This window comes from Rutilus rutilus, assembly GCF_951802725.1.
Source record: "Rutilus rutilus genome assembly, chromosome: 20".
NCBI classification, from domain to species: Eukaryota; Metazoa; Chordata; class Actinopteri; order Cypriniformes; family Leuciscidae; genus Rutilus; species Rutilus rutilus.
Window position 1 is genome coordinate 29,428,100 of NC_140225.1, and position 25,955 is coordinate 29,454,054.

General features: G+C 42.4%; 1 protein-coding gene across 2 annotated transcripts in view; it reads right to left on the reverse strand.

Moving 5' to 3' along the window:
- Window positions 1-25,955, reverse strand: part of meis1b (Meis homeobox 1 b) — a 62,022-nt gene that overhangs the window by 6,296 nt on the left and 29,771 nt on the right. For both annotated transcript variants that reach the window (XM_084392136.1, XM_084392135.1), the window contains exon 9: window positions 10,143-10,219. In XM_084392136.1, coding sequence (XP_084248262.1) covers window positions 10,143-10,219 — 77 coding nt within the window. The remainder of the gene's footprint in view (window positions 1-10,142; window positions 10,220-25,955) is intronic.

A 25,955-nucleotide genomic window follows, 5' to 3' on the forward strand; every position in this document is an offset into this window, starting at 1 on the left:
GAAATGTTTACTAACAGAAAAAGTGTTGCATTGTCAAAGAACACTAGTACAAGCCATGTTTTCTTTTTCCTTGTGTCTCCCTAGAGGGAGAATAATGAAACTGTGGGTTCAATGAGGAGTTGTTGTTTTTTTACTTCGCTGAAAAAAGCAGGCTGCTCTGCATTTCTGCATATTGTGCATAACATTTATGACAAAAACATATCTGGCCCCCGTAGCTTCTGACCCACAACCTCCTTGCACCATACATCAGAGTGCTCTGGTCTTGTTGTGCCTAAATCCCCTCTAGTGACCCCGTGACCCTGGTCACCTCCAGGAGACTAAGCTCAGGGGTTCCAACTTGATTTATGTCCTCCTGCTGTTACCACAGTTGGACACTTCCATTTCATCCTTTGAGGGGGGAATTAGTAGACTTTTAAGGAAACAATAGCTCCACTCCTCTTTTCAGGCTGAGAAAAGCAAGGGAGGAGAGCTTGGGGTGGAGGGATAGAGCGAGAGAAAGGGAGAAAGGGAGAAATAAAGAGACAGAGCAGAACTAACGGACAAAGAAATTTTCACATAGGCATTTGCTAAGCTTCTTGCTTCTTAATTATAAAATGGATCATTCGAACTTATTTTAACCCAGAAATCACCTACAGTTTGAATAATGAACTATATTATTCAGATTTTTGTTTTTTTATTCAAAAATTGTATTCAATTTCAATTTTGGTTAAGGTGACTTTTAGGTACTCTTCATGCTTACCCATGGTAATATTACTGTATGTAGGGAATGGCCTCTTGTGTTGTAAAGTTTTTTTTTTTTTTTTTTTACCAGAGAACACAACTTTCTCAATATATTTATCACCAATATCACTCTACGGCATCACCTTAAAGGCTGAAAAAAAAAAAAAAGATTGGGGAGGAATGTACTGACATGGCAGTGCACCATCAAATGAGAGAATGTCTGGAGTTTTATCACCAGCAGTGGGCTGGAGAGCAGGGGGAGTCTCAGACTAGGCATTCCTTTTACTGCCTTCATCTCAGGCTGGGGTCAAGGGGGGGGGGGGGAGTTGTACTGTTGTCTATCTGCTGACCTCTGCCGTTTGGATTTTCCTCACTCGCTCTCCCTCTGCCTTTTTTCCACTCGCTTTCTTTCAAATTGTGGAAATGGCTGTTCTTTCTTTTTTTTTTTTTTAAGGTATCTTAAGCTTCCTCTCTCGTTCCTCCTTATATCTAAGGCCAGATGCGCCAAAAGCTGGAACAAAGGACAAGTGCTACACAATACCAGGCAGGGGGATGGAGAGGTGGTGGGGGTGAGGGTGGGGGTGCAGGAGTGTGAGGAAAAAGAGAAAGAATGGTCATGCTCTGTTCTGTGAGCCAGGCGGACGCCCTGGCGCTGACGGTTAAGAAGGCAATCAAAAGGAGCAGAGAGCCATACGGGCCAGGCTAAAGCTGGAGCCTCCATTAGGAGTAAAAGTTCACCTTTGCGCGACCTCTCCGCGCTATAGGACTGCGTTTATGGCCTGTTCAGTTTCTACTTCCCATAGGCACACAATGAAGCCAACTATTCAGTCTAGCTCGGGACAATGGGGGGCTATTTTAAAGCAAAACGCCACTAGTGGCACCTCCAAAGAAGGATAAAAAGAGGAGGGTTAAAAATACAGAGCTTCACTAAAAGGACAAGAAAAAAAGATTGAAATGAGAGTGTTTATAAGCCAAATGAACCTTGATAGAGGGCAGTTTGGTTCTTCTCATTCTGTTAGTGTGTGTGTGTGTGTGTGTGTTTCGTAATGTGTTGGAGCACTATTGCTCATTCCAGACTTCACTGACAGTCGATCTGATCTCTGTCGGGTCTGCCAGGGCCTCCGCTAATATCCCACTCTCATTACAAACGCACAGGTGTAGCACGAACGGCACGTGAAATGGCCAATTAAAAGCAAGAAATTGTCTTTTTCATCAGCTGCCTTTGTTGCGTGACCAATTAGGGAATAATTTAATAAGTGTTGCTGGAAAGATCCGGATTGAAGATACAAAAGGTTATATTTCAGTATGTCTATCTAAATGCATATGAAGTGTGTCATTTTTCTCAGAAATGCCCCCTTCGTCTGCTCGTTCCTTTTCTCTCAGATGTAAACTGTTTGAGGGGGCGCATGCATGACTACGGAGGACCGAATTCACTCATGAAATCACATTTCAACACACTCAGCTGCATTTACATGTATATTAAAAACCCACAAACAGGCATATCAGTAATACTGATGGAATAGAATGATCTGATGATTCGGATCTGCATCTGTGGCTCTACAGGAATCTCCAGGAAAAATATGCATTAAAAAAAAAACAAAAAAAAAACATAAAATATGTTATGGTTTTAGGATAATTAAAAGTAAATGTAAAAAGTAAGAGTGCATTATCAATTTAGCTATTGTGCCAACTCTGTTTTTGGGAGAAACGAGCTATAAATATAGCTACAAACTACATTTTCAGTAGTGTGACAGAAGCTCAGCTGTTTTTAAAACATTGTAGCTTTTCCAGTTCCAAGATACTTTGTGACAACACTACATTGCTGTTTTTTTTTCGCACTGTATTGCACACACACATCAAACTAAGTAATATTTATACATAGTGTTATATTCATTGTTTTGTATTAAAAAAAAGGACTTTTGAAAAAAAATCATAAATGAAAAAAAAATTATTTGAAAATAATCAAATGAATGTGCTTTCTAGCTTTGTAGCTATACATTTATCTGTTCAAGTTTAATGCTGTCACCCTAATTGTGATGTTTCATTCTTCATTCTAAAATTATACTAATTAAATTATAATTATAAATGAAATAGTTGTTAGCTTCTACTGAGCTACTTTTTTCAAAATGATAGCTCAACTGCGTAACGATTTCAAATAATGTGTAACTTGTACATTGGCAAACTACATTTTTGAAGTAGCTGCTTTAATTCAACTAGCTAATCAAGCAATAAGACCCCTCTGGTGAAACCAACTTTATTATCAGTGTCTGCTCCAGAGATCCATTTACTTAAGTAATTAGTAATTCACATGTTGGCATGCCTCAAGGCAATTTTTATAAATACGAGCATCTCATCTCGACCTAAAAGTCATAAAAGTCCACCTCGGCTCCTCCTCTCTCCGAGTCAATCTGGGGTCAGTCGCTATGGCCTGCCAGTGTTTAAATAAACTAGTCCAGCTGTTTGCTGCACAAATTCCATTTACACTCTTCCTCCCCCCACCCCAATCCACCCGCTCTCGCTCACACACACACACACATACATACATTTACACACTCCTTTTAATCAGTGCACTGCAAGCCAGGCCTGGAGGAGTGGTGTTAACCTGTTCCATTGCTGGAGACAGGCTAGAGGCAATGGGGCATACATAAAGGACCAACTTCCAACACCCGTTTGCATCTCTCACCTCAGACAATTCCATTCAGCCACATCACACCCCTCTTCCTCCCCTCGCACTGCATGTTTCTGCCTTTCTCACTTCTCTTCATGTTCTTAATAACACAGGTCTCCCCCTCGACCCCTCCGCTGCTTCTTAGGCTGCCCTGGTTGGTGGAATCCCATAAGAAGAACCCACTCTGCTGGGTCTTGAGAAGCAGGGGCCATGTACACACTATTGCTAAAGATGGATGCCACTCCTTCGTCAGAGTGCTTATGAAAACGACTTGTTAACGCAGTGACATCATTCTCTTTTAGACACTGACAGATCATTTGAGGTGTGGTGCTGGAAAATCACAGAAACATAGGCATGTGTCTGGACTTATTTGTAAATTTTGCTTTAGCTGCTAACACCAGCTAATACCAAACCTGTTGGCTTCCGGGTTTATTGCATACAACTGTGAGATTTGCCATAGTTATCATCAAGTCGACCTCTGGAATTTCTAGAGTGACTCTGGTATTCCGTACACATACAGAACAATATTTTGGGGGATTCACTCTCACATTTTAATGTAGTCGTCACTCCCAAAGCTTTGTAGTGTGTATGTGGCTAGCAATTCCTTGCTTCTAATTTCCACAGACATTACCGGGATTACCTGGTCCACTCTAGCAGAGAAAAACAGCCTGCTCAAAGAAAACAGAGGAGATGTAAAGGAGGCTCTCAAGTAGGGGCTGGTCTAATCCCTGCTGCATCAGCCCCCCTCCAACAGAGGCTGGCTATTACTTACGCAAACTCACCCCCACAAGCTCCTCTCGCCAAACAAAGTCGAAACCTTTCCATTAACAGAGCTGTGAAGTCCCCTCTAAAGCCGCTTTTAAAGAGTGGGGCCGCCGCCTGGGGGCTGAGGAACACACTTTATAAACACATAGTCGGTCTGTGAGAAAGAGAGAGGGCCGCAGCAGTGATCACTACGACTTGCTCGAGAGAACAATTCAGCCAGGAACATGCATGAAGACTTCAGTCCAGAAAACCTCCAGCTTGAGGCAAGAGGAGACCATTGTTGTGATCAACCTCTGTTGCGGCATTCAAACGACCGCTGAAAAACAAAGCGGAGAGCGCAACTGCTGCGAGGTGCTGGATATGCTTCAGAGACGGTTCCCCACTCCTCTGGAGTCGGGGACTATGAGGTCATTCTTGGCATGAACGCGGCCTGCCTGCTCTCCTCTGATTCTCCACCCAGTCCAGAGAGAGCAAGAGAAAGAGAGCAATAATACATCAGTGAGGGAGGGCACCATCACATGCCCACTTCACAAACACAACATTGGAACGCTCTCCATTCCATGTTGTTGCCTATCTCTGAAGGCTCTTCATGCAGCCTGATGCCTCAGGCAAGCGCTCGGGCCAGAGAGTACTCCCTCTCTGTCTGGGCAAGCATGCAAACAAACAACTGCACAGTGTTGGGACGTCAACTGCAGCCCTGTGTGTGGCAGCACATGGCACATAAGAGAGGAAATGACATCACGGCGGCAGGTTTAATAGGTCCTCCGCCTAGCTGTCACTGTGGTGGTCTCTGCCGGGTGCTGTAGAGCTCATGCTGGCACCGGCAGTTCTATTGACACACATACAAGACCTTACACATAAGATCTGACTGGCCTTACTAACCACGCAATAACCAACTGAGTAAAACACTATTTTTACTTTAATAACTGATAATATGTTCATTTGAATAACCAGTAGAGGCCTTACATGAAAGAATTAAGATTTGTGATCTGACAAGTTTAGTCACTTTTTTTGCTTCAACTTGCCTTACAAAAAACGTACTGTGGCAGCACCACGTTAGTATCAGATCAAGTACTGGTACTGTTTGATTTATGCATCATTATATTTAATATGAAATGTAAGGTGTTGCAAAGAATAGGTTAACAATGTAAGATGTTAACAATAGAAAGCAAGTGACAAAACGACAAAATGCATACGTTTGTCGACCAATGACAGACAGGAGTTTTCACGGAACTCGTTTAAAAATCATTATTTTTGCAATTTCATTTGGTGAAGCTAATTGTGCAGAAATTGCACACTTCACATTTTAAAGAAAACATTATGGCTTGGAGAATATTTCTACTTTTTTATACATTATACATTGCCTATAGAATAAATATATGAGGTGTTACTTGCTCTAGTGTGCTTATTTTTGTGGTTGTTGTTGGAAGGGTGAAGTTCAGCATGACCTTGCAATCACTGTAATGCTAAAAGCTCATTAGCTAATCAGTGGTCGGCTCGCTAATCAGCGGTCCAATCTGTTCCTAGATTTATAAACATAACCAATATGCTCTAGTGCCAATCCACCCTCCGTCTGTCATGTTCACATTCCCCCACAAAAGAGAGGATAAAAAAAGTAGAGAAAAGAAGAAAAATGTAGGCATTGCCTGGGGCCTGTTGTGATGTAAGACAGAGGGAGAGAAAGAGGGGGGTGCACCCTTGTATGGTTCACAGACTCTGTACGAATGCATGCATACACACACGCACATATCCTACGACAACTTACTGCCAAAGAGGCATCCATGCACATATATCTCCACATATAGAGACACATTCTCTCCGAGACAAAGAAACTATTTTAACTCCGCTGGTCTCGTTTACACACATATGCACACCCAGTCCAACACACATTACTACACATGACTAAACGCACACACATACACACACACACACACACACACACACAGAGAGAGAGAGAGAGAGAGAACCACTCCAACTTGTCTGCTGTTGACACAACACAGAGATCAGGTCTGAGCAAGTGCTGAAATTCCAGTATGGCAGAATTGTTAGCAAACACTTGAGAACAGACTGAGCCCAACTGTGCAGCAAGGCAAACAATCCCTATATCCATCCAGCTTCATGGAGCTGAGCTCTTCACTATGTTTCCATCTTTGCCTGATGTAGCAGGGGGATTTTGAGGGTGTAGGTTGGGCCACATGCCTGTGTCTCGCTGGTGTAAATATGTCTTTTGTTTGGCGGTTTGACCCCAGGGTGTGTTGGTATTTTGTTGAAAGGCCACGGATATTCACGCTAAAGCACCTTGACAGGAAGACTGTGTGAAGGCCGCTCCGGGACATGGGCTATGGCTCATCTCACCCAGACCTACTCGCGTCCTTTGGGCCGCTGTTTCATGCACACACACATACACACATACATATATACATATGCATATATGCACAGAGATACATAATTTTTCAGCTTACATGTACACCACATTCAGAATTATAGATCTAGCAAACGCTTACACATATAAAGTCTACCAGAACTCAGAGAAACATTTTATTGCTCAGATGTTGCTCTTTGAAAGCTCAGCAGAATTTATTATGTGGATAGTTATATAACGTATGTAACTAGTTATGTTTTATAAGTATCAATTTGTCTTCAAAATTTCTTTGGAAGACATAAAAATAGAAACAAATGAGAAACAACTGAAAAGAGGGAACTCATTTGTGAAATCCCTCTTTTAAATCTCATTGTAGTCTAGGAGATACCACATAGATTTTGCTTCTGTGTTGGTAAAAACATTGTGTATCACCTCTCGAAGAAACTTACTGGGTCAGGGGTCACATTTTCCCCTAAGCTATAAGAACACTGCCAAATACTGCACACGAAATGCACATAGAGCAATCATCCAGAGCTTTTCTTGAACAAGTTTCAACTTCTCTTGACATGGGCGGGCTTGGCTGTCAAAGAAGTGAAGCATGCCAGTCATCCAGTTCTCTCTCTCACTCCTTTTTTCTCTCAGGCGCAGAAACCTGATCCAGGGTGTGTGGACGCTGTTTCTCTAAAGTAGCCCCGCCACACTTCACTCCATGCTTTTAAGACTTTCATAAAAGCCGCCTTATTGACAAAACAATCCATCCCTAAGGTTTAAACAGCATCTTTAAAGGGATTATTAAATTCCGTCAGGAAGGGAAGAACGGGCAACATGTGAAACCCGATGACCCGCCCATTGATTTTACATCACGGATCTTTATGGAGTGTTCTGAGAATGCTTCCTCTTATCGTCAAAGGCTAAAAGTTTTCTTTCTCTCTTCATCTTTCCTTTTTCTTAATCTTCCATCGAAGATTTACATTTGGATGTTGAACGACTGACTGTACCTCCACATCATTATGCGGTTGTACATAATCCCTATCAAAGCTCTGACATCAACCCTCCAAAAATAGATCCCACACCGTCTATCCACATCCCCTCTTTGATGCCGCGTTGGCTCTCTGTGTCTTAGGCTGTCTCTGTGTGCTCATGCGTGTCCACTGGCACGCATGCGTCTCTGCTCATGTGTGCGTTAGAGTGTCCATAAGGGTGTGACTAAGTGTACATCTACTGCGTATTGTCCAGATTTGAGGAATAGGTTTCAAACACTCTCAATGTCGAATAAACACACACACACACACACACGTGGGTCGATTGTTAATATGTGGACCCAGATTTGCAGCGGTCCCTCACGTTATGTTATCGCCAATAATTCATGAGTGATCAGCACCCCGCATGGCCTTTAGCATTTTTTATTTAATCTTCAGCCTGCGGATTCATCAATAATGGACACATACATGTGTGTTAACAAGTCTATGAGAGCAGGGCTTAAGGAAGCTGCCATTTTCGGTTGATCTCTTGTTTAGCTCAATCTGTTAGCTGTTTGTTTGGTGTCACGTTTCCTCATGTTCACCCTTGAGTCCAATAATCAAAAAAAAAAAATTTGCTTCGAGATATAGCTGAATGATATGGACTTACATAGTAATTGAATAGAGAGGCATGCTACAATCTAATTATGTAAATCTTGCACGAATATTGTATGTTGGGAGTAAGCTATGTTGGCTCTGTGCTTTGACTAGTCTGATAAATAGAATCACAGCTAGGGAAATTGCCTCTAAAAATCAGCAGGTCAGGAGGTAACATCACCAGGGGTTGCCATGGAGACACCCAATGGTGAGCTTCCTACTAAGCACAACCACAGGCCTATGAAATGACAGATCCTACTCTCTAACCCCAAATGTGCTGAGCCTCTCTCTCTCTCTGTTTCCATACACACTTTCCATGTCATCTGCGCCCTTCTACACATACCCAAACACACATCAGCATTGATGCACACAATCTGGGAGAGGGCAGCAAGATCTCAGCATGCAGGGTTTAGCCGCTAATGCCGCTTAAATCGACCACCTCTGGTTCATCGCTTAGACAAGTGCTCTTTCTCCCGCATCCACACCAACACAGGCAGTATGACAATTCTTCCAACATACACCAAATCCTGCTACAAAATTAGTCAGCCTAGCAGCCAGAGTGCTGGTGCAGGACAGGACAGTGTGTGAAGTAATTGCCTGTGTTCTCTCTGCTAACTAATATGGCTGAAAGAATTGATCTCCCATGGGTTGTTGTGAGGTCACAGAAATTGATAACCCCAACAAGATTCCCTGTGTCCGCCAGCCTGCGTCCCACTGATAGGCCACTTTTGAAAATTAATCCTCATTCTTAGTCTTGTCTCCAAGGTACCAAACTGAACAATGGTAAGGATTATGATTATGTCAGAAATTACATTTTGTGTAATGGGCTTTAATACATCTCCCATCTCTCTAGCTCTCCTAACATCTGGTGTACATAGCAAGATATTGTTTGTTAATAAGCTTGAGAAGCCTGATGGAATAACATTATGTAATTAGGATACAAAAGTGTAATGTATTACAGTTCAATTTAATATGTTGAGCAATACATTTTATAAAAACAACAAGTGCTAGCAGAATTTACATCTTTAAATAAAAATGTATAGTCCTACCAACAATTACTAGAATACAAACTTTCAGATTTGCATTCCATAGCACTTTTCCAAAGGCGAAGCCAGTTTCCACGATAAATGCAACTATCGCATGCAAATGACATGACACTCAAGCGAAACATGTTCAAACCATGTTTACAGTTGCCAGCTCACTGCAATGACTTTTTAACCAAAAGTAGTTTGATGGAATGAGATTGGATGATTTGTTTTAGAATGCATTTTTAAAGTAAAGTAAAGTAACCCATCCCATGTTCTGAGCTCCTACATCAAGGCCGGTTTATTCTGTTAAATGGATTAGGGCATGTGATCAGATCCTTAGCAATATCAATATCTGACACTCAGAGAACAAGAGCGGAGAGTGTTTGCAAACAGAATTTCATGTGAGGGTCTGGCGAGGTTGTTGAGAAGAAATATGTGGCTAAGGTTGTTCTTTGTGTTCTTGCATCAAACGTTCCCTCCTGTGCTCAGTTTCACCTCTCCACTCCCTATCTCAAGCCCTTCATTAGACAAGGCTAATAACAATAAGTATGTACTGATAGCCATCTCTGATAACAAACGCACCCGTGCAAAAGGTTCTGTCAACCTTTACAGAACTTTTGACGTGGGAACGGCGAAAATACTAGCCGGTTAGGCAGAGACAACGAGTCCCATGTCACAGTGATTGCGGGGCAGACGGGTTTCGAGAGGGAGCTCAGAGAGGCGCAAGAGTAGCTGCTCTCAAAGGGTTTCATATTTGAATGAGAGAACAAACAAGAAAAAAAGAAAAAATGTTGGAAAAATCCTGGCGGCAATATCCCTTTGGGTGAATTGATTTGCAGGGAGATGAGGCGATAAGTGGAAGACTGATGGGAGGGGCGAGTAAAAGCGGGGGGAGGGGAGTGTATTAATTCAAATCATTAGGAGCTGCTTGCCAGGGGCGAAGCTATTGATTGCATGTAAACACAAAAGTACAATTGACTTACCAGTTGTTCACTTGTAGTATAGTGAGTCCGGTGTCTTGTGCCAGTTGCTTTTTCTGTTCTTCTGAAGGGTAGGGGTGCTAAAAAAAAAGAAAAGAAAATCACAGGAAATGATATGAGAAACATTGTAAATAAATCAATTAATGAGCACATTTGTTAGTGAGAGAAAGGTCTGAGGTACAGAAGGGAAGCGTTGCTCACACATTTGTGTGGAAAAGTGGCAAAGCAGCTGTTAATTAGTGTGAAAAAGTGAGGTGTGTCTCTTTCTTAGAGTCATTAATGGAATATGAAATCGTGTAATTAATGGCAGCGAAAAAGGCAAGCCAATTATAAAGTTAAGTGAAGTGTGGGAACAGAAACAGTAATTAGAGTGCTATGCCGCACAACCCTACTGAAATATATTCTAGTCATCTTTCTGCCATGAATGCATGATGGAGAATGGATATCTGAAGCCTTGCGTGGAATACAGACCACATATATTTACAAACCTCTTCCCTTTTTAAAAGCTGTAAGATAACCATCATTTTTGATGATTAGACAGTTAACATCTAAAATGTCAACATGGACAATCCCAAAGCACTGAAAAAAGCTTCTTCGATACAGCTGAGTTCTTAAAGTTATGAACTTGATTTGAGCTGATCCAGCTGTTTAAATAATGGTGAGCTGAGATTTGCTTGATTTATATTAGCGTTAGTGTGAAGTATGGAGCTAGCTAGCTTTGAGTCTAAACAATGTGCTGTTCACGAAAAAGACAAGACAGAGCCTGCGTTGAGGCCCCTGCTGAGCATGTAAAATGGGAGGTACAGTGTACAAAGATATTTACACCATATTTATACCTAGACAGAGAGAAAAAAAGTGAGAGAGAACCCTGTGCACGGCCTCAAAGCACAGCAATAACGGCTTTCCCATTTCTGTGGAACACTATTTTCATATTATGCTTTGTCAACACAACACACAGACCTGGACACATCCAGTCTTTGTGGATGGCTCAGTGTGCCCTTTGTCTCACTATGCTAACAGATTCAAACCTTCTAAGCCCAGTACCAAATCTGGCACAACCTGTTAGAGATTAACAGAGACAGGGGCTTTAACTTGGCTTTGGGTTGCAAATCAAGCAATGTGACAATGGATTGCTGTTAAACAGCGACTTCAATCCATAATGAGTCAACATCATTGACACTGCAGCACAGTAACTGGTTGAGCCATGTATGAGGCAAGGAAAGGGCGCTTGTGGATATAATTTGCTTTTACTTACGTAGATCTAACATATAGCGTTGCAAAGGAAGACATCATCAATTGTCATTCGGATTCACCCTTTGAGAAGTATAATAAGAACAAGGCTTCCAAATGAACAAACAGAAATGTAAAAATGGTTGGCGCCACGGGTTGTCTGCTCTTTTTTGAGCAATAATAAATTGGAATGTCTTTCATGTTGCTGAATGCATGTTTATTTACTGGTACTGCCAGAGAAAGCAAGCTGTTTTCCTGTCGCTCTGTCATTTTCATGTGATCCAATTGTAGGTAATTGGAACAAACTGTGGATTATTTCATGCAGAAAGTTATAATTGTAGTGACACCTCCAGCCATTTCTAGAGTAGATTAAAAAAAATCTCCTTCTATTGTCTGTCGTTATAAACTACAATGGTAAAGTTTGCGTGAAACCAGGCCCAGGACTGGAAATGTGAGAAAACAACATTCCAGCCTTTCTCACTGTCATCTGATCAGTGATCATCGTTGATAGCAGGCCTGTGAGCATCAAAAATGTAATGGTAACTATAATCATAAAATCAACTCCAACATTAGAGTACTTTCATCCCTGTCGTATTCTGTAGTTCACCAAATCATCTGAGAGGGAAGAAGTCGTGCCCAATTTTAAACACGGACTGTGTAGAAAATAATGGCATTAAGTGTGGCACAATGGCTAGTCAGCCCTATATTGAAGTACATGTCTGGACAAAAGAATCAGAGGCCTCATGACTTTTGGGGGGAAGGCAGTGCCGAAGGCTATATGACAGCACTAACGCTGCCTGTTCTGCTGCCGGCCCCACAATGACTCCAGTTCTGCGCCACTGCAATTCCAGGAATGAGAGCGCTGGGACCGGATGAGATTCACACATCATTGTGTTCTTCACACTACCTCTCCTACACTAAAACCTTTTAAATTCCGTTTTACTCAGACAACACAATTTGGAAAGAAGAAATTATCATATTGCCAGACCATTTACATACAAAATTATTTTGAAATCTCTTCCACAGCTATGTTTTATGAGTCAAACATTATGTGGTCCAAACTTGTAAAGGTAGGGGTAACTAGGGAATGATTCACACTAAAACTCAAATGTTAAATATCATAAAAATATTGATGAAGTATAAAATGAAGAATGCAATGTGCTGGCTTCACTTTTAAGAAAAGTAGTGGGAGGACTGTCAACTAAGGCAACTTGTTAGACAACTTTACAAAATGAAATGTTACAACAATGCACAATGGGGTGGAGAAAACGAGCAGTCAAGTTTCAGCTCAACTTAAATGTAACCTAATCCTATCCTAACTTCTCATTAAATCCTAGAAACCCCATACAAAGACCTGTTCAGTGATTGACAGGTGGCTTCGACTGTGAACATTCAGCAGTACCCAAACAGGATTCCTGTACAAACGCCAACTGGGTCAAGCTCTTTCGCCTACAGCATCATATGTGCCTCACCTTTGTTGTCATAATGACCCCGATGTAGCCACACCAGTATTTGAGTAGAATGGGGCAGCACTGACTGAGGCCCTATTTACACTTATTACTGTACTTATCATATCTGGAAAACATCCAGATACACCTCTAACTTAGGTCCTGCCTTTTTTTCGGTATTTAAGTAAATTGTCCAGAGTCTATTTGCAATCACAACAGGTGATAAAGAAATTTCCTTTACTGCAGCAGACTTTGAGCTATTATTATTTTTATTGTTGATTTGGCCTTTTTTTTTTTTTTTTTTACAAATTGTATTGTTGCGACAATATTTTTCTCTTATCTGTAGGTGACTCTGATTTCAGATTTGTGCAACCCCTTCCCTCATGACATTCCTAAATGTTCATCCATTCCAACTCTTGTAACAATCTCCTCATACATCTTTTCCATACTTGCTGATGTATTTCATAACATTTAAAGCTTTCATGAACACATGAATGGATATGTTTAGACATCCTTTTTTTCCCTTTTGTGTGGGTCTCCAAACACCAAATTATCTCTATGCGTCAAAACAGTGTGATTTAGATTCTGGTTTAACGGAGAGAAACCAACAGATTTTATTATAGTCAGAGAGCGACTGAGTATTTTAATCCTCTTGGCAGCAGTACTGGGTGAGAATTGTTTTCTCAGGGTCTCGTGATGCTTTAGTGAGAAAGCAATAACACTGCCTAAAGAACAGATGGAAAGTCTCAACGAATCCTCCCTGTTTCCCTTCGCCTATCTTAATGATACGTCTTGTCCAAATATACTACTCCTTTCATCAGAATTTCCAGCCTCTTCTGCACTGGTGGATACCAAGCCAACGATGCTCAACGATCCTCCCCGTGCTCAGTTCTCCATCATGTATCTTATCTTTGTGTGTGTGTGTGTGTGTGTGTACCAGTGCATCAACAATTGTCCCTCCTGGTCTTCCTCCGTGACCCCCCCTCAGACAGGGAAGAGCGTAGAGTCCGTGTCCTATCAGCAAGATAAGAGAGGTGAACAGGTCTCTCCCATTCTCTCGTGCTCTCACTGGTAGAGCTTTGCTTCTCGAAACAGAACTCAGACTTCCCCCCTAACCCTCGGTTGACTCTGCTCTCCTTACCCACAATTCAGAGCGATGGCCGAGAATGCTGTTTTGAATACAGCCAAGATATGAGGAGTCAAGTTGTGTCAGGAGACCTTTCCGTGGGAGAGGGTAGAATTCCAGTATTTACTGCACTGTACCCTGAAAGCTGAGAGGTACAACTCAGACTATGAGAGCAGAAACATGAGAGGTGTGTACTCTTGCCTTTATGTCTTTGTGGGGAGAGTTGTGTCTATGTAGAACAGGGAGGAGGAGGTCTGGATGAGCTCCAGCTGCGCTCCTTATCAGGTCCTTAGACAGGATTCTCTGGTTCACTGTGAGGGGAGAACTATTTTGGAAGTTCTTTTCATCTCTGCGTTTTCTTCATCATTTTGCTTCCCCCGCAAAAAAAAAAAAGCCAGAATCCCAGCAGTATTTCTTTACCCATCAACTCCCAGGGTTGGCTAAGGCCACATACTGAACACATCCTCCCCCCAATCGCTGTGGACAAATCTTTTTGTGTTCCATTTAACCAGTTAATTACAATCAGCCACAATCCCCCTCTCCCCCACTCTGCTGCTTTCATTACCCACATTACCGTTATTATCGTTATGTTCTATTTAAGGGAACATTTCTCTCTATCCTGTGTGATTTGGATTAAAGAAGCTTTCCATACAAGATTAACTTAATAAAATAAGTGTGCTGAACATGGTGCTTATTCCTCAAACAGAAAATTAGTGGGGAGGCATGGCACAAAAATGTAACATGCCCACTGAGTCGCAGGACACAGTCACAGAATTAATCCTTGTGGCTCCATCTGACAATGCCTCCACTAAGTGCCCATCTCCCAGAGAAATGTGATGTCTAATACTAAATACGTTGCAGGGGCGACTAAGGTCAGTGGGTCCTTTCAAGGTATGTGAGGGTTCATTTCAGCTAGGTCTCCACTGCAGCCTCACTTCCATATTCCTTGTGGCTAATCCCCATGGAAGCCAAGCTGCCCCTGAGGAATGCCTAAGGCTTGATCCAGGGGCCATTCTGGCCTAGGTGTCTACTGAGTATCATTTCCATATCCCATCTCAGAACCAGCCACTGTACATGTGGGCTGCGTCCACCGCTCTTCCGTGGTTTGGTCCTTGAGAAAACAGGATTATGTCTGAAGTTTAGTGCTCCACCTACTCCAGCTCTGCTAGCATTAACTGTACCAGAGCCACAGCTTCAGGCCTTCTGCAGATAGGGCCACCTACAACATCCAACCCAAACCTTAGGCCGGGGGAGGAAGGATTACCCTTGATATTTGGCTAAGAGCATTATCATCTCTCTAGACAATTATGCACTTGTTGTCTACGTCAGTAAGATAGGCATGTGAGGCATCCCAGCTTTGTAGAAAAGTTATTTACTATCATTGAAAGGTGTTGTTTCTCAAGAAAGCACAATAAGTCTTGACCTCAGAGATTTTTCTTGGCTGAGGAAAAGTTGAGACATTTCAAATTCCTTTTTGTGTACGTGGCATAAACATGACGTTTTGTCCTTCATTAAGGAAAAACAAAACATCATATGGGAAACTGAAGAGAGAGGGAGAGAGAGAGAGAGAGAGAGAGAGAGAGAGAGAGAGAGAATCTTATAGAAGAAAAAAAAAAAAAACCAGCAAAGCTTCTGTAACCCAATTTCTTCCTAAGATTGATTCACCAATGAGACAACAACAAAGGAGAGAGAAAAATCGTAGATTTGGAAAACAACTGGAGGCCAGGGTTTAAGATGCCCTGGCGGAGTTGGTGACTGGCTGGCTCACAGAAAGTGTGAATGCTTCATTGGGAGCGCCACTAAGTTTGTAGCGAGCTAAGTCAACACAAAGCCGGCATATGAATTATTCACACACAGTGTTTTTAGAAATCCTTGTACTACAACAAGCTAAAGCTGGGGAAATTTCACCCTTGGAATTTTTTTCACCATTTAATCTCTACTTTTGATAAAAGAGGATATGTTTAATTTGGTTTCCAGCATTTTAATTAGTCATCCTCTTAAAAACATTTTTTTTTTTGGTTTAGGGAATAGGGTGTAACACAAGTTCTTATAGGTCGGGAATAGGCACTCTTGTTTTAAAGGCAACTGAGGACAGAATGCAAGTCTAAAATTAAAAGATGGGTGTGGGCTGGAATACAAATCAGATCTATCCATATCTGTGTAAACTTCCAAGCCCACAATGCTCTAAATCAGCATTATCAAATTTTAGCTAAAGGCTTTGCATCCAAAAATGCAAAGTGCAACAGGCAAAAGACAAAATAACACATATCTGGACACCCGGATTTGTAAGCCACTTCATTTGAAGAAAGTGGCTGGTATTTGAATAGCTTTACATAGAGGAGAGCAGAGCTATATTTTTCATGAGGTGGCCTTTAGCTTCAAGCGCCTGCAAAGAGGTAAGCCAGGTCCAGGCACTGATATAAAAGCCAGTCGCAGTAGGGTAGGCAGCCTCTTATTCAGTCTCATTACAGATACCAGTGGAAGGGTGGGGAGTCTGTGTTTAAGGGGGATGCATGTTGTTCCACACCTGCTGTTCACAGTCACACGGTAATAAGGGGGCCAGCCTGCAAACACTGACTGGAGCTTGGTGGACTGCGGCTGATGAGCCCGGGCTAATTCAGGGGTGATTATGTAGTTTACTGGACCACTAAACCTCTTTAAGCTTGTAATTACAGCCTATTTGAGGGGGAACATTCAAAAGCAATTCAGCTGCGCCGTGCCTTGCCACGCCGACCGCAGCTGGAGGTAGGCTGCTGGCACTAGGCGGGGGAGTCTAATATCTGTGGGGAAGGGGATTTTAGCACAGTCAGTCAGGTAGCATCATGGACAAAGAAGTATACATGCCACCTCGGCACACCAACTCTGGAGAGTGCCAGCCAGCGGTTGTGCTTGACACACAAAATCAGAGCGGCTTGAGATCATTTAAAGCTGATAAACACCCAAATTATTGTTTTAGCTATTGTCCAGAGGACTGCGAGTGAAATGCAAAGCAGGGCTATTAATGCATGCTTCGGTACACAAGCTACTCCACCCTCCTGCCTCCCAACAGTCAAAACTGGGTTTGTTGAAGGTGGGGGCCGAGTGGCAGGAGCAGGAACTCATGGTGCATTAAATGTTAAGAGAATCGGGTTACTATATTGCACCTTGACCAAAGAATCCTTTCCAATGCCTTTACTTTCAAGGAAATTATCCTTTAGCTAATTCCACTGAAATGTGATACTCAAAGGAAGCAATTTCGGAACCACAAAAAATTCTAATAACCTGCACGATATTATTATGTTATTATCATAATTACCCTTTTGCCCTGGCCATTTTAATTAATGTTCAATGGAGAGCCTGAGGGGGAGGAGAAACCTGGTCACGGTTGGAAAAGAGTTAAAAAAGGTAAAGGTATTTTACAATTGCTCCCTTATGCCATTTCACTGCCTGGATAATAGTTGGCAGAGTGAAGGAAAGAAGAACACAGAGACATATTTCTCCTTTCCTCTTCTTTTGTGATCTCATTTTATCTCCTTCTCCCACCTCTTCTTTCTTTCATTCTCTCTCTCTCTCTCTCTCTGAGCGGAAGACAGATCCTTCTCCATCGGTGCACAGCTTATACAAATCGATGACTTAATCTGTCGTAACAAACAAGTGAGCAGCGCCTTGCCTCTGTCTGCTTCCTTTTCCACCACAGCTAAAACACTCCGCTGATAACAGAGAGAAATAAAAATAAAAAGGCCCACAGACTAGCACTCTCTTCCTCTCCTAGTGAACTCACACTTTCTATTAACGTCTGAATCTAATCTGATGAAATACGGCCATGTCTGGTTCAAGACACATATTGCAGATGTCTCACACTAGGGAGTGATCCCCTGGCTGCACGCTGAAATCTCTATGGGGACGACATGGATCAGCAGGTGCTCTCAATGCAGCTCCCATGCAGCCATGCATCCCTTATTGCGACAGGAAACACCATGCACTCAGCGCGGCAGGAAAAGGTCAAGATCCACTATCAGAGCTAAATGGAGAGAATCCTATTCAATAGTTGAGTATATGCCAGGTCCTGGATAAAGTTAAGGCAAATAAAGACAAATCTAAGAGGTTTTAAGTGTCTGAGACCATTTACCCTTTGTTCATCACCTTGGGAAATCAATGACAACAAAGACAACGGCACTTTAAAAGGGTTTTGGATTCAGCACACAGGACATGCTAGCTCCATTAAACTATGTATGCACTTACGCATGATGGTATAAAATAATTTCATTTATCTCCTCTCCAAGACAGCACAGTTAATGAAAAACTATAAAATGCTTGCCGCCCGTTTTGGCCCACTTCGCTTGCAAACTGGATGCAAAATGAAGCAGTGTCAGTTCTAGGTGATACTGATGCAGGAATGAGTGCATGTGTTTCAATGTTTGTATACTTTTTTTTTTTTTTTCAGACACATTGCCAGACAATTACGCTGTTGATGCTCTGTGACTCCATGAAGGGGAAAAAACCCATCAAGAGGCCTGAGGGTAGTGCCGTTTTCTCCTGAAGAACTGTTTGTCCCCAGATGAAAAGCACAATGAGCTCAGAGCAGCACGCATGGCTGAGATTACAAGTAGGAGGAACCGAATTGATAAATTAGTTCAGCAAACGTGCAAACTGATTACCGCGTCTCTGCTGCCATATAATCCATCAGGCATACACTGGCGCACATGCACACACAAACAGAGTGAGCCAAGAGTATCTGGGACAGACTGCTGGAGCTCTGCTCTGTGGGGGAATGCTCTGCAGTGGCTGTAAGTAAAAGGTATTGAGCTGGTGACTGCAGGCGGAAAGATCCCTGAGCACTGACGATTACAGCATAGCTAGGGTAAATCAGCAAAGCTTGGTCTGAATCTCCACACATAGCGCCATCTAAAAACATCAATGGACCTTTAACTCTTGGCAAGACCATAGCTAAACTCTAGCCAACAGTACTCCTAGGATTAAGATGCATTACAGAATAGAACACGCTGGACTGACACCCAAAGATTCAAATTGACAATGCTGTATAGACATCCAAATATGACTGTCCTTATGTCACCTCAGGTTGTATACTCTGCCCTTCCCAGCTCTGGCAGTTGTGGATCAAGCATCTACCATAATCCCTGATTAACATCCTCCCTAAATGCCCCATAAGTCCATCCCAATGACAACCGAACTAACACTACCATGGTCACCAACACTGAGTGATTAGTGGATATCTAAATGGAATGTACCAGACTTCAGGATATTTATACTGTATTTCCACAATAGGCTACTGAATTTCTTTGACAGACAGACTGCTCAGGAGAGCACCACACCTGAGTTCCAAGCTTCTTCCAGAGTTCATGCTGACAAAGCATTTTAGTGGGATTACACATAAACTAGAATTGAGAGACAGACAGCACAGTTTGTCACGTTAATGCCATGGCTGGTATGCAGACAGGAGACCATGCTGGCCTAGCATGATCTCACACTCAACAGTCGTTAGTGGCTAATCCTTCACAAGTAGCTGATAATGAAATACAATACTGTTATGATATAGCAGGCCGGAGTATAACTTTCTCTAACTGACAACGTAATGAAAGTTCCTAAGAGTTCATGTTAACAAGCTGGACGGATGGAATTCAGTGAGGCCCACCTGTGTAGGCCTACTAGTGGATATACATGAACACTGTCTTCTCCAATGACATGGCTGCATCAGTGGCTGGCCCTGTGGGCATTATAAATTTGTCAGGTTCTAGAGAGCAGCGAGGAAGTCTGAGGGACAACTCTCATCTGGACCAGCTATGTTTCAACAGTTCAGAGGTTACATGAAGTAAAACTTAACTGCCTTTCAGGGACATTACAGAGGAAAGGAGCCAACCAACTGCGTCGGGACGCAGAAAGAGAGAGTGGTGTCAATTAAGCTCTGTTCTGTCTTTGTTCCAAAGCCTCAGTCCAAAGGTGCAGCTGATGTTGGGGACGCTGTGGTGGGCTTGGGTAGAAAAACGTCTACTGATGTGGTGCTCATCAATCAGGGCACAGATGGCCTGTGAAAGGCTGTGTCAGCAGTGACAGAGCAGCGTCCATCCACCTCTTCTTGCACCATGTGGAGTCTGCCAATTCAATCCATTCTGCCCATGACACACCAGTGCCTTTTACGCTGTCACCCTCGAAGCCTTGCCAATGATGGATATACAGTCTTTTTCCACCCTCTCTCTCTTTCCCTCTCTAGGGGTGAGGGGTGGGGGTGAAGGGGGCTGTCTATCCACAAAGACCAGCCCCAAAGAGTTGCCTGCCCCACATCCCAGGGGCCTGTCAGTGGGGTAATTGATGATGTTTTCATTACAAGATGTGGGAGCAGGGGGGCGCATCCTGCCTCAATGGGCAGCCACAGCCCTAAGATTGACTCAGCTGCCTCTTCTTTGACACCAACTTTTATAAAAAAGCATCAAGTCACTGCTTCCAAATGTCTCACACACACAAATAAACATGTATCCTCTCTCTCAAACAAAAACACCACAGAGACCAAAAAAAAAAAAAAAAAAAACCTACAACAGCTGAGGTAAAGACCCAGTTGGCTGAAAGAAACATGGTAAAAAAGCAAAGAAGCACAGTTCAGAAGAACATAAAGTACAGATGGAGTCAAGAAAGAAGCCTTTTTTTTTTTTTTTCTCAAAGATCCACAGTGCTTGATCCTCACTGTCTGAAGAATTCCTTGAAGCTATTTCAATTTTATGGCGCCTCCAGTACTCACTGCCACTTAGATGAAATTAAGAAATAACCAGCGACCTTAGGCTGCTAAATTCAATTTGCAAATATTAATCTACATGGACTTTCTGCTCTAGTCAAAAATGAATGAACGAGTGAATGAAAGTAAAAACAATGCACACTCAGAGCTCCAGGTCATTTGATTTGTGTATGTGCATGGCTCTTTTGAGGTTTGGCCTTGTGTGGTAAAGGTGAGAGAACACTTGAGAGTAGGGCTCCCCACCAGGCCAAATGCGGAGTACCACACTGGGGTTGCCATGGGTGATCAGTGCGCTGACATCTCACGGCAATAAACAACCACGGACTAATGGCGTCTAAGGCCTAGTTGACCTCTGACCTCTAATAGATGTGGTGGCTTTTTTGACAAGGCTATTCAGAGTGGGCTCTTGGCTAAATGTTACCATGCCTAAAGTTTGTTTACAAGGATGTTACTTTTCTTGACAAAGAGGAGCCAGCCAGGAGCCTCAATTGCAATAATGGTGCCCATGTTTTTTACGCGATACAAAATGGATCCTGTGATGTTACGTAGACAGACAATTCTGGGGGTGTTTATGTTTCTTTCTTCAATTTCATGGTATTCCTTGGATTTCAAATGATGGATGTCAAAGAATTCATTCCCATAGTAAAATATTGTATAAAGACACATTGCAAAAATTTACATTTTAGAAATTATATATTGTCTAGAAAATATTGCATGTTTGATAAATTACAATTTTATTTTTGTGTTTGCAATGTGCAATTTAAGTCTCTCAAAAGTTTTCATTGAGGCGATAACAGGCTAGCTTGACAACTAAAGGTGGTCAAGGCAACACATCATCAGGTCCAAACCCTTGTGATAAGATCTGTCAGGGCACCCAGTTGCTATGGTGATATGCGTGGCGGGTCTTGCTGTTTGAACAATGTCAAACACACAGCACCATCTCAACCATTTCACAGACAACTTTCAGGATGGTATCTAATGCTAAGAACTATGAATACAATGGCTTTTTTTGTTTTTTTTTACTGTGGATCTATCTGTTGGTCATAAGTACATTTGTAACGTTCCTATTTTGCTATGCACAGCACTTCCATATTTTTCTACACTGCACAAGTTCATAGATTTGGATTAATATGTGAGACATGTTAGTGCAAATCTTATCTTGACTTAGTGAATTAAATTGAGCATGTAGGAAAATTCACTGCTTTGAGCCAAATGTATGACTCCCTTTCAGTGTTTTTTTTTTTGTTTTGTTTTAGTAAAACCGAGAACCCCAGCCTTTTGAAAACCCCTATGTGCTTTCCATGCACTACTTTTTGAGGAGGTCATATGCTGAACATCTGTAATTTTGCCCAGGAAATCATCAGCAGGCCAATTCAAACCAACTCTCTCCCCCTGACTCCAGCCTCCAACTATGGGGCAACAAATTCAACCCAACTCCCCGAAGAGGACACAGCCCGTTCCCCCTTCTGCTGGTCCAACCAGCTCAGGGCCCTCTGCACGATTCAGTCCATCGAGTGCAGAAATGAGTTATAGCGTTTTTCACACCTGGTTCTGCTCAAGATGCAGCACAGTTGAGGTTTGGCAAAATGTGCTCCCAGCGAGTAAGAGAAAAAACAAGAATGTTGCCTCCACCAGAATTGTTACATGTGTGTGAAGAGGGTGCTAAATTGGAGCCTAATTGCATTAAAAGCGATTATGCCTTCCAGTCTCATTTTGAACACAAACACCACGTAAAATGGGGGGGGGGGGGGGGAGCGATTGCACATTGTGCTGTGGTTTGCTTTTTACGAGCTGTTATGGAGGCTCCCTCTCGCTCTCCGGTTCTGTGTACAAACAGGACGAAGCCCAGAGCCAGCCTAATATTCAGCTGGTCCAGGATCAGTCCTTATTGTGGCAGCATAGCAACAATCTGAAGCCTGGCTTTCATCTAATTACTCTATCACATAATTTAGCAAATTGCCCTTTCACTGGGGAGCCGAGTGCAAAAACATAAGCACAGCGGGATTTGGAGCAATGGCTTCCATTTATTACTCTTTTCTTGTTAAATTAAACAAGAAAATACTGTTTGTGAGATAGAGAGTGAAAATCAGGAGGGAACAAGGAATGGGAAGGAGGGGGGCAAAGAGTCCAATTTCACGGCCACGGGAACAGGAAAGCTGCTCAGTGCACCCAGCATTCCTCTCCAGGATGCCTGGCACAGTCTCGCTATCTTTGTTCAGATAAAATAAAAAAACAAACAACAGTTAAAGCAGGAAAACTAACAGAAGTTTAGGGCCTTTTGTTTTTTGTTTTTTATTTCACCACAAAGTTTATTGGAATGTGTTCACGCCAGCTTTACAGCATGCTAAAACACTTGTGAGTGAAGAGTAATTAGCTAGCATCTCTCCCTCTTTCTCCATGCTATTCTCAGACCTGCAAAACTCCCTCTTCCACTCGCCCTGCAAGCCAGCTAATAACTGGGAACTGAAAACAACTGATTAAAGAGCAGCTTTAGGGTGTAGCTACCCCATAAGCCTTCACCGTCTCCTCTGTATCAGTCTCCGTTCCGCTTATTGTTTTCCTCTCCTCCTCTTCCACCGAATGGCTCATCAGAATTATCTTGTACTGCCACCCACTTCACACTTCCTTCTCGGCACAATGGCTTTACCGTTTGATTCATGTGACATGCAAAGAGCGCATTCCTTCTGCGGTTGGTTCTTGAACTGTGCAACACATATATTTCTCTAAGACAGAAGGCTATCATCTGCGTGTGTTGTTTGTGCCGCTCGCTAATTGCCGCTATCTTTATCACCAGGGGCCAGACATGAGGACTGCTCCTTCACACATTGATTCAGAGGAAAAGAGACGTTCAGCAACTACCTCTTACATCAATCCTGAGCTCTCACACTTTCTCCTTCATCTTTGTGGCCTCAGTTGAGACTTTCCGACGTCCTTTGAGTAAAAGACAGTTGGGAACGGAAGGCGAGACGATTGCATTGTCCGTAAGGTCAGTCATCCGTTCCTCACGTGCTGCGTGTTGTTTTGTTCCCCATTCAAATGCTGAGCTGTCAGAGTGAAGCACTCAAAGCAGGGAGTGAAACGAGTCTAATTTCTCAAGTTTGCCGTAATGAGCGCTGTACAAACCTATTTACGGCAGAGCCTGAAAGTGTTTCCGTTTTTGTTTCGATCTGATCAAAGCAACGCTCATTGTCTCTGTATTAAAGTCAGCTTCCTTTCTACCACTTTCTATCGGTCTAATCTATCCCTTTTTCGCTCACTCTTTGTGGGGTGCGGGGTGACATTGGTTTCTTTACCTTTTTTCATCTCAAGCACTGTGCGCTCTCTCTCTCTCTCTCTCTCTCTCTCTCTCTAAGGAGTGTTTACAGTCATTTTCAATTAATTGGAGATTGATTGGATACTAATGTCAAGTATAAACGTCTACTAGCGATCGCTGTCATTTCATTCAAAAGTGTCCCACAATCACAATGCAAGGCTGTTAGGGGTGTTTGCTTGTTTGATGTTATGTGGTTGTTTGCTTAGTGTTCTAAGTAGTTGCTAGAGCACTGCTAAGTGCTTGCTAAGGTGCAAAATTGTACGGTATGATTTCTTCAATGTAATAGCACATCGTTCCTTAACAAATCCCATCATTTAAGATACACAGAGCACAAACAGCCGAGGACATGTTACGCAGCAAAGTTGAATACTTAGAGTAGGGGTTTGTAGAGCAAAAGTAAGAGTGGTATTTTAAGCCTAATCTAAACTCTAACTGTACCTTTTAAAAAATAATGCATTTTTATAATAATAATAAACTATTTATGAATCATTTTCACCTTGAAGATGTCCTAAAATAGGGGGTTTGTCAGATTTAGCAAACTTCCAGGAGAGTTTTGTCCCTGAAGTATAGTTAAATACAAACACTTCAGACAGAACAAGCTCTCAATGACACAATACTGTCCACCAAAATAGTCAGCCAAGACAAACAGGAAACTAAACTTCCATCAGTCTATGCTCTTGTGGATATTGCACACTGTTGTTTGTGTGTACGTATGTGTGTGCCTGTGTGAACTGGCAAATGGCTTTCTTTTCACACACCTTTCTCCTGGGGCCGCTAAAGGTGGTAGTTGATGGGGGTTTGAGTGTGTGTGTGTGTGTATGTGTGTGTTGGGGGTGTGCTTGGGGCAGGTGAAGTTCTGGGGTACTCAGGCATAGTTTCTGTGCCACAGATGTAAGAAATGGGGGGCAGGGGGCGAGCATGTGGGGGCTTTTGGCACTGATCAAATGGGTTCCCTTTTGACTCCAGCTTGGTTAGAAACACACTTCCTTTCAACACCTAAAAATGCACGCTGCTGGCCATAATAGCTACTTCAGTCATAAAGCGTAACACAAACAAGTGAAGGCTTAAGTAATATGTTCATTGAAAATACACCTACGTGAACATTTCACTGTCTTTAATTAAGAGACATTATTATTATGAGTTGTGCGGAGCGTGCATGTGTGTGTACAGTATGTGTGAGAGAGCGAGGCTGGCAGAGGTGTGTGTTTAGCCTGTGAGAAGGGTAGATATATGGAGATAAGTGGTGTCTTGACAGCACTCCGATTACTTTGTGGTAAATGAAATAGTGGAAGTGAAATCCATCAAAGCAAGAGGAAGAGCCAACCACATCAATGGCCTGTGCTGCTCTATCACTTCTCTATGGCAGGTGTGGACAGCCACAGTAAGAGAACCAACCACCAGCCCAAAAACACATTCAACTAACTAGCTAACCCTAAGTTTTTGATCATGTAACTTAGACGTACACTGGCTCCACTACGTGATTTGATACTACAAATACCTTGTCGTCATTTTGAACAATACATACATATTTTTTATACATATAATCTAAATGTTAAGCCTCACACAATTGTAAAGTGTGCTTGCTGTCTTCTTTTTTTAATTATATGCCACTTGGTTGGACACTTTCTTAATGTAATGGCATATAGACATCTTTAAGTGTTGTACCATAATCCCCATCTCAAGTCAATGTTAATATGGATAATACGCTGACACACACTATACGGAGAACTCCTAAAAATCTCCATGAATAACAGTAAAAAAGTATTGAAATCGACGACTTCTGTCGTCTAACTTCTGTCTTTGCTATCTTTAGTTTGATGCTGTTTTTTTTTTTTGGCCTAAAACTTAGAGCATGTGTTGTTAAGGCTAGGAAAGATAAAGTGAATGAAAGCATGTGCGTTGACTATTTCAAGGGCTTTGAAGTGCAGCATTCAGAATTGGCTGTAAAAGACTCAAAGAGAAGCAGCAAGAGGAA